This window comes from Enoplosus armatus, chromosome 5 (genome assembly GCF_043641665.1).
Source record: "Enoplosus armatus isolate fEnoArm2 chromosome 5, fEnoArm2.hap1, whole genome shotgun sequence".
Lineage (NCBI taxonomy): Eukaryota > Metazoa > Chordata > Actinopteri > Centrarchiformes > Enoplosidae > Enoplosus > Enoplosus armatus.
Window position 1 is genome coordinate 13,543,108 of NC_092184.1, and position 18,859 is coordinate 13,561,966.

Genomic DNA, 18,859 nt, shown 5'->3' on the forward strand with positions numbered 1-18,859 from the left:
TTTATACTTTTTGTCAAACATAAAATTACCTTGAAATGTCAGTAAAAGACAGTACAGCTCTGAAATCTGTCAATGAAGCGAAGTTAAATAAACAAGAACAATATATATACACACACCAGTGGTGGAGAATAACTACGTAGATTTACTCAAGTATTGTACAAAGTACAAATGTGTGGTACTTTTAGTTGTACGTGAGTATTTCTATTTCATGCAACTTTATACTTCTGTTTCACGACATTTCAGAGGGACATATTGTACTTTTCACTCCACCACCTTTATCTGACAGCTGTAGTTTCTTAATATATTAAGATTTTAAATACAAAACATATGATGAGCTTATAAAAATACAATTCATTGTTACAGATTAAATTATCCAACAGTATATAAAACTGACTTGACTTGATTTAAAACTGGCTTCAATTTGACCAACTTCAACAGTAAAATACTGCATTAGTAATTTTAATCCAATAACATAATATAATAACAGAATAACAAAGACATGGGGGTATTTTTCTTTCACTTTTGAAGCTTTAAGTTAAGTTTGCTAATTATACTTATGTACTTTTAGTTAAATTACATTTTAAATGCAGGACTTTTAATCGTAATGGAGTATTTTTATATTGAGGTATTCAGTAAAGGATCTGAATACATAGACAAAATCACATCAAAGTATTACAATCTTTCAAATTATACCTTAATGTGACTTTACTGGACTGAAAATTGAGTCATAAAAACCTTCATGCATCTACGGACATCTCAATTCTTGAATCTCTATTTTTTACACCTCCGTTAAAACATCAAAACATCACAAATATGTCCTGACCAATAATTGACCAGTATTCTTAACCAGATTTCTTATTGCTATATGCTCGAGTTCACACTGTGACACGTTAGTCTCCCTTGAAGAAGTTTATAAATCAGGTGGAATAAGGTGAAGCATGGAGGCGAGTGCAGCACCTCCACACGTCGCTGCTCTTGGAGAAGAGGGAGAGCTTGATGACCTCGGGGGCCATCCAGGCGTAGGTCCCCGCCGCGCTCATCTTGGTGGTCTGGTGCCACTCTCTGGCCAGACCGAAGTCTGTGATCTTCAGGATTTTCCCACACAAGTCGTCCCGCTCCACCGGCTCGAGGATGAGGACTGAGGAGGAGGAGGAAGGAAGGAAGGAGTGACAGAGGAAGAGGACAGAGACAAAGAAGAGTGTGTTAAAAGATGACACAGATGTACACAGTAAATATCAGACAAAAACACACACACAAAAACTGCTTCTGTGACTTTCAGATTTGTAAATGCTTTCTTACAACTAAGTACGAAAAATTACTGGTTTCACTTTCTTAAATGTGAATAGTTGCTGGTTTTCTCAGTTCTTCATAAAAGTAAACTGAATATATTTGTGTTTTGGGCTGATTTCTTTGGGATATTGTGACCCTTCAATATTTTCTGACCTTTTATGAACCAAACAATTCATCGATTTACAGAAAAAAAAGAATCAGTAGATTAATCAGCCATGAAAATAATCATTAAATCATTAGACAAAAATGTAAAATGGCTGAGATAGACTGGTACATTTTTCTACATAGTCTTGTTGATTTAAGTGACTTTAAGTAGTTTTGCCTGATGTTTTTGTTTTTAAATTACATGTTTCTATTTGCAACAGCATGATTTTTATTGGTGTTTCTGAAAAACCCAAGAACATGAAGTCCAGCTCCAGGTGCAGCTAAAGGGCTTAACGCTGCCCTCTGGTCCGGCAGCCTGCAGCGCGTGACAGTCATTTTCATTTATACAGTATTCTTGTTCATGTTAGCATTTAACCTCATCCCTCCCTCTCGCTGCCTCTCCATTCGACATCCTCCTTCATTTCCGTGTGAGGGCTGGCTATGGAAATATTTGGAGTGTACACAGTTCACAGGCGCTGGGAGTCAGGTGGGGGTTGCTGTCCCTCCCTCTCTCACTTATCTACAGGCATATGCAAAGAGTGGTGGAGAGAGGCTACACACACACACAGTGGCGTCTTTGTTTACACACACATGCGCTCCTGCACACACACACACACCTTTCACGTGATAAAGGTGTGCCTCTCGGTGCTCTGCTCTGTCCACAAGCTCGCCAGGAGACCAGTTTCAGTGATAGAGAACTGATCTCAGACCAGTCTGTACATATTTCCATCAGACAGAAGTATTCATAAAAGCAGCAATACCACACTGTAAGAATACTCCATTATAGATATTATTACTGATGTATTAACATGTGAGCAGCGTTTAAACGTTGTAGCTGGTCGAGGGGGAGGTTTAACTACTTTGTATTACAGAAGTATTTTGAAAATCAAATCACTTATTTCAGTCATTTTTGTAAACTTTTGCAGGTTCCTGCTTCTCAAAAGTGAGGATTTGCCGCTTTTCTTTGTCATATATGATAGTAAACTGAATATCTTTGGGTCTTGGACTGTCGGTTAAAACAGACAAGTACATTTATTCAAGTACTGCACATATAATGTTGAGGTATTCGTACTTTACTTGAGTATTTCCATTTATTTTATACTTCTACTACACCACTTTTATTTGACGCTGTAGTTACTGGTTACATTACAGATTAAGATTTTTCATTAGAAAATGTATGACAATCTTATAAAATACAACACCTTGATTAAGATTAAGACGTTTAAACCAGTGGCTCCCTAACATTTTGGTTTGTGACCTCTTACAAAAAACACAGTGTGTCAGTATAAAATTATCTAATATTTTACAAATAACAGCAAAGATTAGAGAACATTCCCACAAAATGAATATAAATTTGTGTAACATAACTTTAATTTTCTTCCTCCAAACCCCATCAATCCTCTCATGAACCCTCAGAAACTGTATATAAAGTAGTTTAAAACTCGCTCCACCTCAACCAGCGACAGTATAATGAGGCTTACACATTGTTGCATCAGTATTAACAATGTAAAGATGTCATATACAATAATACATCAGTCACAATGACATTTACTGCAGAACGAGTACTTTTACTTTTGATACTTTAAGTACATTTGCTGATAACACTTCTGTACTTTTGAGTAGGATTTTGAATGCAGGACTTCTAATGGAGTATTTTTACATTGTGGTATTAGTACCTTAAATACGTCGTCTTGGGCATGTTTTGTTTTTGATCCACATCTCATGGACAAAATGGTTAATAGAGAAAATAATTTGCAGATAAATTGATAATGAAAATAAGCAGAGGAGTGACAGAAAATGAATCACCAAATATTTACTGATTTACTGATTTTATCTCCTCAAATGCTGGTTTCATTAGTCTTTATTACAGTAAATTGAATCTTACTTAATCTTACCTGAATATCAGACAAAATAAGTTTTAAAATGTGAAGGAAATGATGACGGGCAATGAACAATGAATTGATTAAAAGAGAAAGTAATCAGAAGATTAATCTATAAGTAAATGATTCATTAGTTGCAGCCTGATTTTTTTATACTGTTGAGTGGTTTAATCTGCAAAAATGATTAATATTTTATGAGCTAATCACGTTTTTTGTATGAAACATCTTTGCAAAATAACTGGCAACTACAGCTGTCAGGTGAATGTAGTATAATCAAAAGTATATCTTCCTTTAAAATGTAGAGAAGCAGATGTATGAAGTAGCATAAAATGGGAGTACTTAAGTGAAGAAGTACTTCACATAGTCTCCAGTCATCTTTTCTATTCTGATACTGTCATCTCTGTGAGGGACAGCTGTCTCCTCGGGGCTAACTCTTTCTCTCTGTGCGTCTCTGAAAAGTGTCCAGAGAGTCCAGACAGAACGAGAGGACGGGATGTGTTTGCATGCTTAGATGGGTGTGTCCTCCCCGCAGCCTGCCTTTCCTGGTTTGTTTAGAGTCTATAAATATGAAGCACATCCATATGGGAAAAAGGACATCAGGCCTGTAGTAAGGGAGGGGCGGGGGGGAGGCAGAGAGAACAGAAGAGGCTGGTGACACAGCGAGGAGGAAATATAGAGACTGAATGGAGGCATGTTTACAGAATCTGAACAAAGTGTGAGCGAAGCAGCACTTTCCACCTGCTCCCACTCTCTTCCTGAGGTAATTATAACATCATCGTGTTAGTTTCACACCTCGGGAACATCTCCGTGCAGCTTCTTAACACCACCTGCGCATGTTCATTCATCCTGCCACAGGTTCTCACCACCACCAGCACTTCATCCATACGTCAAACACAAAGATCAACATATTTGTAGCAGCGACACATATAAATAACACCCGCGAGGGCATCGGGCGCATCACAGCAACATTTTATCACAGCGAAGAAGAAGAGAGAAAAAAAAGTCCTCAAGGATAGTGTGGCTTTTACACAAAGCATTGCCAGCCCTGTTGGAAATGTTATCTCAAAATATAGTCATGAGAAGAAAGCAAGAAATGCTGCTGACAAGCTCCCTGGTTACTACGAAGTCTCCCATAGCAACATGCAAAATGGGAAACATCACAGGCCTGGATATAGTATTGATTTAGATCACACAGCTTCATTGTTATGAAATACTGTTATCGTGAGTAATGTGATCATTTTACTATCAGTCAACAAGAATAACTGCTGCTGCACGGCTCTGATCAACTGATCACTGTTTCAGTTCGTATTTGAGCGTCAAACGATGACCCATTTCTTTTTATGTAAGAATATCTGTCCTCCAATCAGGCCTTTTCTGTGCAAAGCCGATATCAATCAGACTTGATCATATCAATGACCTGCAGAGAGCCACTAAATGAATGTAACCCAGCGGATTAACAAGAGTCACGCTGGCAGCTCTGTGATGCTGTTAATAGTCATTGTTATGAAAACCAAACGGTAAGATGGATAAAAACTGAGCTCCACAGTTGGTTTTTGATCTTTAGCCTCAGTGGTGAAGTACATGTGAAATGGTAGCAGTTGTCAATCTAACATGCTCACAGTGATCATGCTTAAAATGCATGATCACTTATTAAAAGGTATAATTTTTACTATGTACAACATCTTAATTAAAAAAGTACAGCTGCAGCTGATGGGAATGACATTAGTTTTGCAGGTATTTGTTCCGAAGTCAGGGATCATCATAGTATCACAAATCATTTTGTGGGACAACGAATGTTTGTCCCAAACGTCATGATAATCTGCTCAGTAGTTGTCGAGACTTTTCACTCTAAACCAAAGTGGTGGACCGACAGACACTGAGCCACATCGCTAGAATGCAATCACCAGATTTTGCTATTAAACAACTTCAATATGAGTATCAAAGTTAATTAGTAAATTGTAGTGTAATGTGATCCTGTTCGTGCTGTTGATTTGAAAGGGATTCTTCTCAGCAAAGACACGAAGGTGTGCAAATACTCATTAAACCCATTAAGGACTGGCACATCATGGGAGTGCAGACTTGGAGGAGGGCTGCAGGGGTTTAGGTGGGGCATCAGGGAAAGAGCACACAGTGTGAAACTTTATAGCATGTTACATGTTCTGGCCACAATCCAGAGTATTATTGGTCAGCATCAGAAACACCTGGCTGATTGGCCAGAGAGTCAAAAGCTCATCCCTGAGTCAAACATTCATCCCACAGAGAGACGTGCAGCACCAGTTTCCTTTCAGCTCCGTGTGATTAAGTGTTGATTTAACCTTTAAGCTGCCGCCGTTCTTTCCTCCGTCCTTGGACCCTGACCCCCGGCTAAGTGTTGAGAAATGCCACTGAGTCACTGATCAAACACTGATGGAGGAGTAACCAGCGAGGCTTAAACCTGACTAATGATCTCCGGGCTGGTTAGTCAGTGCAGTGAGCGCAGGTGACACATTAGCCAACAGCCCACTCAGATATTTCACCACAGAGGAATGCAATCAAAGGTCCTCTGAGTGTTGGTATTTCTGTCAGAGCCACTTACATCGAAGTTTATAACACCTTAAACAAGCAGTGCAACATGTTTGGCATGCAGCAGCTCTAATCTGGAAACTCCCAGCCTATCCAGCACTTAAATAAAAGACAATAGAACAACAATACTTGGAAATAGTAAAAGCCTGACATGACAATAATAAACTCTGAGGTGGAGCTGGGTGGTGAGGGGGAGTGCAATGTAAGCACCAATTAAAACAAAACTTTATACGATTATAATGGTCACAAATTCAATACATTATTGCAAGACCTGTATTTCCTTTTGAATGTGTTACTGTGTTACTTTGAAAACATTTTCTTGACAATTAACTTTATGAGTAAATTGTCCACCATATTTAAAAATCCTGCAATTTACCGTCTGTTTATTGTTTTGATAAAATAGTTGCTAAAGCTGTTATTTTATTTAATAATTAAATGTAATGAACACAAAGGGGTACATTGTCACAAAATGTAACTTAAAAAAAATGCTTTCCATGTTTATTTGGAGCATTTTATGAAAGTACAAAAGAACTACTAAGCACTATATCTTAACATGGACCAGTCTATCCAAACTGTTATTGTCTCTCTGTGTTGCCTCACCTTAAATACACTACGTGACGTGACAGTGACCAATCAGCTGCCAGGGTTTTGGGTGTGGTCATCTGAGCAGTCAGCTGAGAGATCTGGTCACCTGATCAGCTGATCAGGGTGCTGCTGCAGGTGGTGCAGCGTGCTGCTTTCATGTTTCCTTTCTCTCTTCTTCCACATGCCACTTCAAGGACAGAATATTCGTATTTGGTTTTTGCAACTTTTAAAGCCCAAATACACTCCACAGACGTGTATTTAGGGTTGTCTGCATTGTTACTTGTGGATATAGAGGTGAAACTGACCTTCCCTGATTTTTATTTTGCCTATTTTTGCCTGTTCTTGTCTGAACTACAATCTTTCTCAGCTTACAGCGGCCTCTAAACGCCAAAAGAAATCCAAGTCAAAGTCACGTATCAGTATGTTAAGGAGAAGTTTTGGGACTCATTTTCAATCTAAAATCAACCTAAGAAACGAAATTCTGTACAAATGGGAAAACTATACTTTCACATTTTGGCATCATTCAAAATTGAATACGCCTCCCATCCCATTTAAAGACCAGTGCGTTCTGTATCCCTGCACTTGATCTGGATTTCCTCACTAGATGTAAACAACAGAAGCTCATGTAATGAAGATAAACCCAATGAAGATATGAAGAGTGCTTCACAAATGTGAATTACCTAATGTCACTCAACAATTCAGTCCAAAGAGTTAAGGTTAAGGTTACTTTATTGTATCCCATAGGAGAAAACTGTCTTAGAGATCAAACAACCAAGAAAATGAGTCACAAAGCCATACACTCGAAGGCACACATCTCAAAACGTACACACCTTAGTGTGTTACCATGAGCAGTACAGGACACACAAAGCTCGACCTGTTAACTCATATTGTTTCGTGTTATTTTGGCTAAGGATCAGTTCAGTCTGCTGTGTCATTAACTTGTTGTTATGGTAACAAGGGCAGAGGTCACAGACCGAGACTATGACTCTGGGAAAGAAGAGGCGTCTCAGAGAAGAAAACCCTCATGCCCCTATGAGGACGCTTTGTTTTCTTTTTTTCCTCTCGCTTAATTTTCTGTTTAAAGGGGAACTCCACAGATTTTACATATGATCAGTCGTCATTGGGGGGACTATTCATCCTGTGAAAACAGCTGCATAATGTCTTCTGCGCTTTCTAAAGTCTGACAAAATAACCTTGAAGATGTCGTCAGGGTTATCTCAGCCTGGGTTTTGGGACCAAATATCTGCAAAACTAATACAAAATTCCCATCAGCCTCAGCTGTGCTTTATGTTTAGTGCTAGATGGCAAATGTTGGCACTAAACTGAAAAGGTTGACGTGAATGCGACGTTAGCATTTAGCTCACAGAGCTGCTAGCATGGCTGAGGACTTGTTTTTATCTAAAAAATGGAGTTATCCACATATTGGTAAATGTTGATTTATGCATGTTTGGTGTTGCTCTTTTGGAAGAACCTTTATGGAGGTTAAATATTTAATAAGACTGAAGACACGTTACATTTCTGCCAGCTGGTGTGTCAAATCTTTGATGCTCAAGCTCAAGCTACCAAGACACTGAAAAAACAGAACATCCTTCATGAAGATTATTTCTCTAAATATATGAGATCAGTTAGCAAAGTTTTTTGCAGATATTCCTCTTTCTCTCTTTCCCTTTCCCCTCATCAGTCTCTTCTTTACCCTCCTCCTTTCTGCAGGCTGCAAGCTGGAACAGCTGTTGCCGTGGCGCCAAGTCGGGTCAGGTCCAACATTCCCACAACCCCCGGACAGAGTCTCTGATACCTCCCTCTAACACTCCACAGCTCACAACACCTTCCTCCATCTACTCATCCCCCTGCACGCCCAGAGCTGCAGCTTGTTTGGGCACAACACCACCACCTCGGTGCTGGTCCCAGCCGCCGGTTTCTGCTGGTGGTGTCTACGAGCATGTCAGGGAGACAAATACAGCGACTTGACTGACATGGCAGTGAGACGACGGTGCATCAACACAGATGAGATACAGGCCCGTGGGATGCTGAGCAGCCATTCCCCCGCCCCGCAGGCCCGACATATCCGTCTCTGTTTCTGCTTCGGCAAAGATCAAAACCTTGCCAACAAAAAAGTAACCACCCCCTCCAACCCTACCGCCTTATGACTGTCTCTTCATCTTTGCATCCCCTGTTTTCCCCCATCATCATCCCCTCTTTCCCTCCCTCCCTCCACTGATGCCCACTGCCTGACTGTCTGCTGTTGCAGCTGTCGCCAGCCTGGCTACAATCACAACACACCGGGGAGAAGAAATGGAAGAAGAGACGCAGGGAAAGCAAAAGAGTGGAGGGAGTCAAAAAGAAGAGTAACTGAGAGGTAGATTGTGTGTACATAATGTGGGAGTGGGGGGGTAAGAAGATGAGGAGGCAAAGCGGGTGGCGGTTTGAAGAGGAGGAATGGGGGAGGGGAGACAGAAGATGAGAGGAGGAAGGAGGCAAAAAAGGGTCAAAATATGACAAGAGGGAAAAGAGGAAGAGCTGCAGAAATTAGGGCAAGAGAGGAAGAATGAAATATTGGGAAGAAGCAGCTGAAAAGGGGGAACGAGCCACTGCAAGAGAGTAAGAAAAGGGAAGAAACAGAGAGCGAGATGGGGGAGAACAGGAACAAGCACTACGAGAAAGAGGGTAATAATGAGTGGATGAAAAGATGCGGAGGTAAAGAGAGATGACTGGAGGGAGAGCTTTTGTCATTTTCCTGGCAGCACATACCAGATGTCTTTGTATCTCAATAGGTCTCTCCATTTTCCTTTGGCTTTCACACATCTCGTCTCTCGTCTCTCAAGAGATTTTAAGCGCAGGACGACATAAAACATCTCTCCAAACACACATAAAAACACTTCAAATCCCCCATGTAACTTAAAATCCAAGTGTATTTAGTTCAAATACGGTGTGAATAATTCAAATGCAGACACATACAGTAGATTTACAGCTTGAAAACACTTTTAAAACTGTTGTTTCTCCATCAACACCATTCAGGTTAGTTATCTACAGGTTTAAAAATATTTGATATTGGTAATTGCTTCAAGACACTGCAGATATGACTTTTATCTATCACATCTGCTTCATCCAGAGCATCTCAGTACATAAACACCCCTCAATAGAAGCTTAAAAACTGATGTACACCAGTGCGAGGCGTGCAGCGAATCACTGGGCGTCTTCCCCGTTCCCCTATGCTTTGATATGGAGGTTGTAGTGAGTATGCTCCCATGTCACTGATACCCTGGCTTGGCTCCACTTGTACCACCACAGGCCATCGAGGCTCTAATCCTGAGCCGCGCAGTGGCACAGTTTCACCCTGCAGCCATTCACTTTGTCTCCACACAAACGCAGCTGCCAGATTCGTGTGACCGGGCAGCCTCTCTCTCAGAAGAGATTGAGGTATTAAATGAGACGGCTTTCTCTTGGCTCTTTTTGCGTGAAGTGTGTGTGTGTGTGTGTGTGTGTGTGTGTGGTATGAAAAAAGGGAGTACTTACAGTATGAGAATTCAGAGAGGTTTTTTTTTTTTTTTTTTTTTTCTTATGACACATTTTAACTTTTGTGGCTCCTTTAGTTTGACGGATTGCACAGAGCCAAACTGCCTTTGTGTGCAAAAACACTTGAATTGCTGAATCAAACTATTTCCGAAGTTCCAGGAGACAAAAGAGGGATCAGAGGTGCTTCTCCTGTACTAAATTTTAGTTGGGTGCATCCAAGAACTGCAATTTTGTTTCCCCAAAGATGATTCAGGACAAAGTCTGCAAAAAACAAAGATCCCTTTGGTGATTTTCTTTTTTTTTTTTTTTTTTTACAACTAATGGACAAATCTGGAGACACGTTTTGTTCTGAGGCATTCATCAGAGCAAGTTCTGATGAAGGCATCACAACAAAACTTGACAATACAAATTACTTCAATGATCGAGACATGAGATAATTTGTTTCATGTTTTTACCTGCTTCCTCTGACTTTTTTAGGGAAACAGGAGTGTTTCTACTCTTCTTATTAATTATGATGCAAAACAACCACCCGTAAAACAAAAAAAAATGCTTAATTTAACTTTCAATATCACCGGATGCACAGTTTTGTATTTGTTTTAAACAAAGAAAATTAAACAATATCACGTTTAAAGATGGTCATTCTCTGAACAAGTGAAAAACTGACAGTCACGTCAGTCAAGATGTAACTGATCATAAATCATCATAAAACTGAGCAGTGTTGTCTAGCAGTGAATATTAACGTTGAATAAAACATTATATTCTAGTATTGACTCTCTCTCGGGTCTATATACTCCAAACATGCAGTGTGCCGTCTGTTGTCTGACTGAAGTGTCCTCTACTTGACTCCACTATGAAAGTGGGTGAAGGACCTTTAGCTCGGGGGACACCCGGCGCCTTCTCTGCTTGGCCTGACTCCCCACTCTCCGTGCCAGGCCGCAGGCTAACAACAATGACCCTCTAACAGCCGAGTCAACCGAACATACAACAGCCCAGGAGGTGCCAATGTAAGGGCGAGTGTGTGACATTACTGTGTTTATCACTTGTAATGTACGGCTGTAGTGGTGAGAAACACTAAGTCATATTGTGCTCATAATCAGGCGCATTATTCCACAGGAAGAGCGATAGATAAAGTAAAAAAAGAGAAACACAAATGTATTGTTTCTGTTGCTCTAGCTGGGTGTTTTCCCTTCTAGTTACACTTCTTTGTCATCTTGACTTTAATTTCAGACGACCTCTCGTGCCGTTGCTTCTCAGACGCTCCGTCTGACTGAAGAGCTGAGGTGAATGTGAGGCGATGAGGAGGAAAGGCACTGCCTGTGGCGTTCAACGTTGGTTTTTACTGCACTAGTGTTTGCCTGTCTCGTGACTCAGAGTAAAATAAAATACTCTTTGGGCCTGTTTTGCAGACATAAGATCCAACCTTCTGTCTGTTTATGCAAATGCACTGCAATTATATAATCCACTGGTGTACAGTACGTGTTTGCATGTAATTGTGTGTGCTTGTGTGTATAGACACAAGACCAAAATGTGACAAAATCTTAATGAGCATTTGAACAGTGATCACAAGCAGCAAATAAAACCACAGTACAAATGCTGTAGATCCACATCAACGTGGTGTGTTTATAACAAAAACTGTTACTCAGCTGTATTACGCAATTGCTAATGTACAACAACATAAAGCAGGAGGACGTGTAAATGTGTGTCAGTGTGCTTGGCAGGTCCACAATGAGCCTGAGCTGCAATGCAGTAAAAAGAGAGCAGCAGGAAGTCATCACTGTTAACTGGCTTCAAATCAACTTTTTATTGACCAGTGGAGAAAATAACTGTGATGTATGTGTGTGTGTGTGTGTGTGTGTGTGTGTGTGTGTGTGTGTGTGTGTGTGTGTGGGAGCATGCATGTGTATTCATTTGTAATCATGCAGCCATTGACTGGTGTCACTGTTTGGTTTAGTTGTGTCACTGTAGCTCTCCCTCCTGTCTCTCACTCACTGAGACAGACTGAAACTCAGCAGTGTTCCCATTCTGACAGTGAGGCAATACCAACATCTGTTAGCAGTGTGGCCGAGTTCACATGGTGCCAGAGAACTGAAAACAGTCCAAGGTCCATCTAACAATCCACACTCTCATCCTCCTGCCCTGTTTTACATCATCAGCCTGACTTTTAGTTTGCTATCAAGTGCTATAATTTTCCCTCAACGTGCGCCTTCAGTCCACAACTACTGAGAAAATGTGAAATCAAACCTTACACAATGTATATCATATCTGGTCTGATGAGGCTACTGTCAGTTGAGGACTCAATATCTCTCTGGTTTTCACTCTGCTGTTACAGCCTTCAGAATAACAATGTGAGTCTAAAATGAAGTCCTTGATCATGAGACAGAACTGACATACATTTCTACCCACATTTGATGTCTGAGATAGTAGAAAAATAAACTCCATTGGAGCTGCAGTGGAGATACTGAAGCTCAACATGACATTAGATGTCTAGTGTGAATGGATATTGCCAAAATGAGAAAATCCAACAACAAATCACTCCCAGAGAAGCAGAAAACATGGCTGCTAGATCACAATGACTATGCTAACATGCTGATGTTTAGCAGGTATAATTGTGTTAAGGTAGTAGCATGCTAACAATTGCTAATTGGCACTAAACATGACGTACAGCTGAGGCTGATGGGAATGTCATTATTTTTGCATATATTTCGCCATAAACCAAAGTACTGGACACATCAAAACTTTGACCTGATGATGGTACTATATCTGAAAACTTATGGCGTCACCAAAATTATTACAAATCATCCTGAGAGGTACATGAATGTCTGTACCAAATTTCAAGGCAATCCATCCTATACTTATTAGTATAGACATATTTCACTTGAAAACACAAATGTCAACCTGCTGGCAGCGCTAGAGGTAAGGTCAGGAATTAATGCGGATTCATCCTCTGGGAACCATGAATACCTGCACCAAATTTCATTGCAATTAATTTAATAGTTGTTGAGATATTTCAGTCTGGACCAGTGGTATATTTATACAAATGTTGCCCATAAATGCCCATAAATTCACTTGATGGACAGTGCAAGACGATTTGAGAAAGATATGCGAGCTACATCTACTACGACTCCACTCGTCATTATAAAAAATCTGTATTAGTGGTCTGATTATCACCTTTTACAAACCCTGCACATGCTGGTGTATGATGAGGCCTCCAGTACAGACGGACACAGATAGTGGAAAACTGCAGCCTACAGTCCATCAAGACTGTTAGCCTTAATCTGTAGCCAGCTCACTGAGAGGAAGAAGAATGGTTTGACCTCTTCTCAAACTGGCCTTATACTTCTCCCTGCTACACCCTTTATCTCTCCCTCCCCCCATCCATCTCCCCATTCCCTTTCCCAACCGAGCCTCCAGGGGTTTCTCCACAGCCACTGCATTCCTGCTCAGCTCCTCTACTCATCCTTCCTTGCCTCCATCCATCTCTCCGCTCTGTCATTCACGGCCTACAGTTGCCCCTCGCTGCCTCCATCTCCCATCCTTCGCCCCCCCACCCCCCCTGCAGTGACTCCTGCCATTGTGAGCCCTGCTCTCGCTCTGTCTTGGGCTGCTGTGTGAGAATGGGGTCATTGTTGCCCTGTTGCAGCATGTACATGAGTGTGTGTGTGTGTGTGTGTGTGTGTGTATACATGTGTACGATAGTAGGAGTGTGAGCGCTCCGCCCTAGCGCCAGCGTGTCCTGCTGTCCGACCTCCATATGCGCACAGGCCTACATACTGAACTGCACACGCACCAAGCTCGCAGACATGCCAAATAAAACGCAGCCTGTCATGTAATCAGTCAGTCCAAGACTCTAATAGAGTGCTGCAGGGACGGTGTATTTTTGTAGGCCAACCCAGAAGTTAGCATCGCCAAAGTTCCCCTCGACAAAAAGCCAATGGGATTTTTCCACTGGATTTTGGATTATTGCAGAAAAGTTTGCTTTGTGGCAAACAACAGTTTATGATACCTACACATTTTGTTCAGCAAGATAATCTTCACAAATGAACACCACTTTTAGGATTTTTGAAGCGTAAATGCAATCACAAGGAGTAAAAAGCTAACGTTCACGGTTGCATGACTTCAAGGTCACCACCACGAAGCTTCAAACTTGTAATATGATTTTGCGCACTTACCTCTTCTACAAAAGCCTTTCCTCTTAGCGTGACCTGAATCAAGTAGTGGTCATGGCTACATACCTACATACCTACATAGCCTACATGAGATGTGTGTGTTTCAGAGTTAGTATCATACAGTTTCAAATGAGTAGGAAATGCCTGATTATGCTAACCTAACTGACACTTTAGTAATTTAAGCTAACTGAATGGCATAATTTGACATTTGAGGTATAGCGTGTTATTTCTGTGGAATTTAATTTAAAAACGAATTACTTTACATTGTTATTAAACAGCATTTTAATCAAGTACCAACTCAGATGTGTTGACTATATCCCATTACCTCTTTCACTCTTCACTCTAAATCAGTAACTAGTATATTAGCAAGCTAACGTTAGCTTTGTCAGTTGGTTCAGTTTGCTACACCTGGCAGTTACTGGGTGTAAATATTTAGCGAAAGTCAGACAAAACATTTGGCAAAGCCTGACAAAGATCTCTGTTACATTCAATCGTTGCTCTGTTAGATTAAATTAGCTGGGAGCTATCAGCACAGTGTGCGGATCCTTTGTCTCACTTTTGCCTTCAGTTTGTTTTTTTGGGCAAGCTAACGTTAGCTTTGTCTTTTAGCTCTCTGTTAGCGTTTGGCTTTTCGTAGCAGCTCATTTCGACTTAAGAGTTTGTGGTGTGCAACCCGGTATTATTTATTGATGCGTTGTAACTAGGGTAAGTTTGAACTGAAGAACAGCAGCTCCAGGTCTCTATCAGCAAAACTAATTTTACTGAAATTTGATTTTAAGTAAGGTTAGTGCAGTAATAATACAGCTGAAACTAACCTACACCCTTAATCAATAGGAGCTATATCCACACACATCATACATACATGTCATTCCTCTAATCTACGCCCGTGAAATGCTTCAACACCTCAGGCGTGTGATAGCCGTCTCTTCCTCTCTGTTTTGTGCGGCAGTCGTATTGCTAGCTCACACTCCAGTTAGTCACAGTCTCGGCCTCCACCGCTCTGTCTCTCTGAGGGATTAGCAGCCGGCACTGGCCACCACTCTAATCCTTTCCTCAACAGACTCACTCTTATATTCTCACACACACACACACACAGCCAGATGCAGGCTTTTCAATGACTGCGACTATTTGCCATATCTCCCCTTGCTAATCTGTTAACTAGCTATTACAGCACTTACTGTATGTGCAGTGCTGTTGTTGATGTCACGGCAGCTTGTTTAACACATCAAAGAAAATTTTAAGAAAAAGCCCTCAGAAATAGTACTTTTATTACGCTAATTTGTCTTTTCTTGCTTTGTAATCTAAATACTCTATGAGCAAACAGCATACTTGACAAGCCTGCTTTGAGACACTATTCAGGTGATTGTTTACTGTGTAAACATGGCTTCCATTTGAAGCTACAGCAGTAAAAACAGCAGCTAATGTCAACCGCACTCTGTTTTTATCGTGTGTCTATTAGCCTTGGCATTCCCAGTGAAACCTCACAGAATCTATACATATAAATTACTTGAATTGAATTAATTATTCAATTAATAAATGTTGAGTTATGGTGGAGACATCTTATCTAACAGCTGCTCAAAGATAAATATTAGCTGTATGTATATAAATGTCCACAGTGAGACACCGTCAATATGACATTTAGTGCAGGCTGCAGGTAGCGACAGGTGATCAGCTCACCTGTATTGTCTTACCTGCAGCTGACTCACCGCCTCTATAGAGCTCTATATAAAGTGTCAGTGACTCTCAGTGATGTACACGTACCTTGAAAAGGAGCCATGACTGAGTCTCATTACCTGGCAGTGGTAATGAAACTGAACAGAACAAAACAGTCACAACTCAAGGTCCACTAGCTCACTCGTTCTGGAGCTTTTGACTGTATGACACAGCACTCATCAGCACATTCAGTTTGCTCAGTTTCTCATGACTTACATGAGGACTGTGTGATGTTGTCAAAAGCTCCAGGTATGTGCTTTAAATGTTACCTCACACAAACACACACACACACACACACACACACACATATATATTTTACAATACAGAGTATTGGGGCTTTCGGAGGAAGTGTACATATAAGGGTTTTGAAATAAATCATTATTAGTTATATGAATAATTATTGCAGATAATTACTTACTTTTGGTTCATAAGGTTGTGTTAATTGTTGTGCAGCCTTAAAATTATGAAAATATAACATTCAGGTTATATTAGGATATTAAGATAGCCAAAATCTGCTACATCTAGTCTCATTTCTAGTTGAAATCATTAGTCGATTAATTGATCTGCAACAACTTTGATAATCAATTTATCATTTTAGTCATTTTTTGTCATAAATTCACTGTTTCCAGCCTCTCAAATGTGAATAGTTACTGGTTTTCTTAGTCTTCTGTGATAGTAAACTGAATATCTTTAGTTTTTGAACTGTTGGTTATACAATTAATCAAGAAATAATCAAAAGATTAATTGATGATGGAAGTTGCAGCCCTTGTCTCATATAATAATACTGATATTATATCAATACACTGCATCTTTCATGTCAATAGTGATCAAGAGCACTCTGAGCATCTTTCCATTGTTTCTTCTTTGATCAAACGTGTCAGTCGAGCCAATCGAGGAGGACTGGTGCCCTATGCTTTGAGAAGATAGAAGCTGATCCAGGATCAGAGTGACAGGTAAGGCATGACCACAGGGGCGATGACCTGCCAACACACAAACATGCTGTGACATCACTCTAAGGAGGTCATGGTAATCAGATTATCCCCGTTACACAGACTCACTCGCTCACCACTGTGGGCCCAACTGACAGCAACACTCAGCAGGTTAAAACACAGAATACTCTCTCGCACATGCACGAGGACACGCCTTAAAAAGAAAACGTTAACTTGGCTGGGATAAAATTAGATAAAAGCATCTGTGTGAGCCAAAAATAAAAATCCCTGTGTTGTAAAATATTTGTGAAGCTTCAAACGCACATTGGCTCTATCAGCAGTGTCACGTTTTGCCTTGATGAATTCTTCTGTGCGAGGATGAGGATTGTTTACTGAGCGCAGAAGCCGGCTGAAGACAGAGGAGAGGCTCGGGGGCCTGAGCTGCTCTGTAACTGCAGTGATGCCAAGTGGTCGGCGGTTTGAAGAGGACACCTGAGACCAGCGCACCTGGACAATGAGCTGAGGTGTAACCCTAAACTGAGATGAACCGCTGTTTATCCCCGTGCTCTCCTTCTCTTGCTCTTTCCCATCAGTCTCCTCTCTCGCTTCATACATCTCCGCTCTCTATGGTCCCCGAGCTTATTTTCTCTCCACAACCTGATCTATTCCACCCTGCTATTCTCTCAGTGGTGGAAAGTAACTAAGTACTTTTACTCAAGTATTGTACTTAAGTACAATTTTGACGTACTCCACTACATTTCAGAGGGAAATATTGTACTTTTTACTACACAATATTTATCTGATAGCTGTAGTTACAAGTTACTTTGCATATTTAGATTATTAATATAAAATCAGCTAATAAATTATGATGTGTTATTATAGGTTACGCTACACAGCAGTATATAAAGTAATAAAATTAGCCCCACCTTTACCAGCTGCAACATTAAAGTGATGCTTCACAAATTAATATATACACGATTCTGAAATGGGCCATTCAGTATATTTTGGTGCTCATACTTTTATACTTTTGTAAGATTTTTGAATGCACAACTTTTACTTCTAACTAAATACTTCGTCCACCACTGTGTTCTCCCAGTCTTTGGACTCACTACCTCTCTCCTCTCTCCTACTTTCTTTCCGTGCTTCACTCTTCTGGGCATTGCCAGGCTAATGCAAACATCCCTCAGTATGCGCGTGAGTCACAGTCTAATCACATACTTAACGATAAGCACCCACGCATATTCAGCAAGATTCATCATTCAAGGGGAAAAACAGGGTCTGAGCCCTTCCTGAGACATTCCTGCATTTCTTCAGTTGCTATTTTCACACAGACAATACTCTAAATTGGGGGACTGACATTTTGTGCAGCAGCTGACAGCGGCTAGCAGCTGTATGACTCAGTGACACAGAAGCAGTGCCCATGTCACCATGGAAAGGCAGCGTTATGGTGTTGTTGCCAAGGCTCTGCTGTCCAATACGCATCTGATCCCCCATCGTTAACTGTTAGAGCCTCACAGGGGAGGAGGGAGAGTGAAGAGATGGGTGCAGGGCATGTTTAAGAGTGAGACGTGATAGAAAAGTGAGGGACTCAAGAAGACAAAGTGAGGGATTGAAGATTAGGACACATTTCAGCAGATCAGCAGCAAAGTGTGTTTAAGCTACACTTACTTCTGCTGTCTCCCTCTTTAAAAGGCCTTTAGTCAGCATCCTGCACACTCCACCCATATTTGTACACTCCCTCCCGCATCACTCATGTCACTTGGGATAAACACACACAGTCTGACCTGCACGTACACTCACACACACACACACACACACACACACACACACACACACACACACACACACACACACACACACACAAATGCACTTAGATACTCGCTGTGTGTTATTTCTTTGATGCACCAACAACTGCAACTGCGTCTTTAAACAGCAAGTAGCACAAAGGACCAAAAATAGCTCAGTGAGTTGCAGAGCAGAACTGCTCTCCTTGAGGAGGGGAGGAAAGAGGAGGAGGAGGACGAAGAGCAGGAGGAGGTGCAGAGAGAGATGACAGGGAAAAGATGGTAGACGAGGA

General features: G+C 40.9%; 1 protein-coding gene across 1 annotated transcript in view; it reads right to left on the reverse strand.

Annotated features, from left to right (window-relative positions):
* map3k10 (mitogen-activated protein kinase kinase kinase 10) overlaps positions 1-18,859 on the reverse strand; it is a 32,788-nt gene that overhangs the window by 11,174 nt on the left and 2,755 nt on the right. Inside the window, exon 2 of the mRNA XM_070905781.1 lies at positions 958-1,138. Within this exon, the coding sequence (XP_070761882.1) occupies positions 958-1,138 (181 nt within the window). The remainder of the gene's footprint in view (positions 1-957; positions 1,139-18,859) is intronic.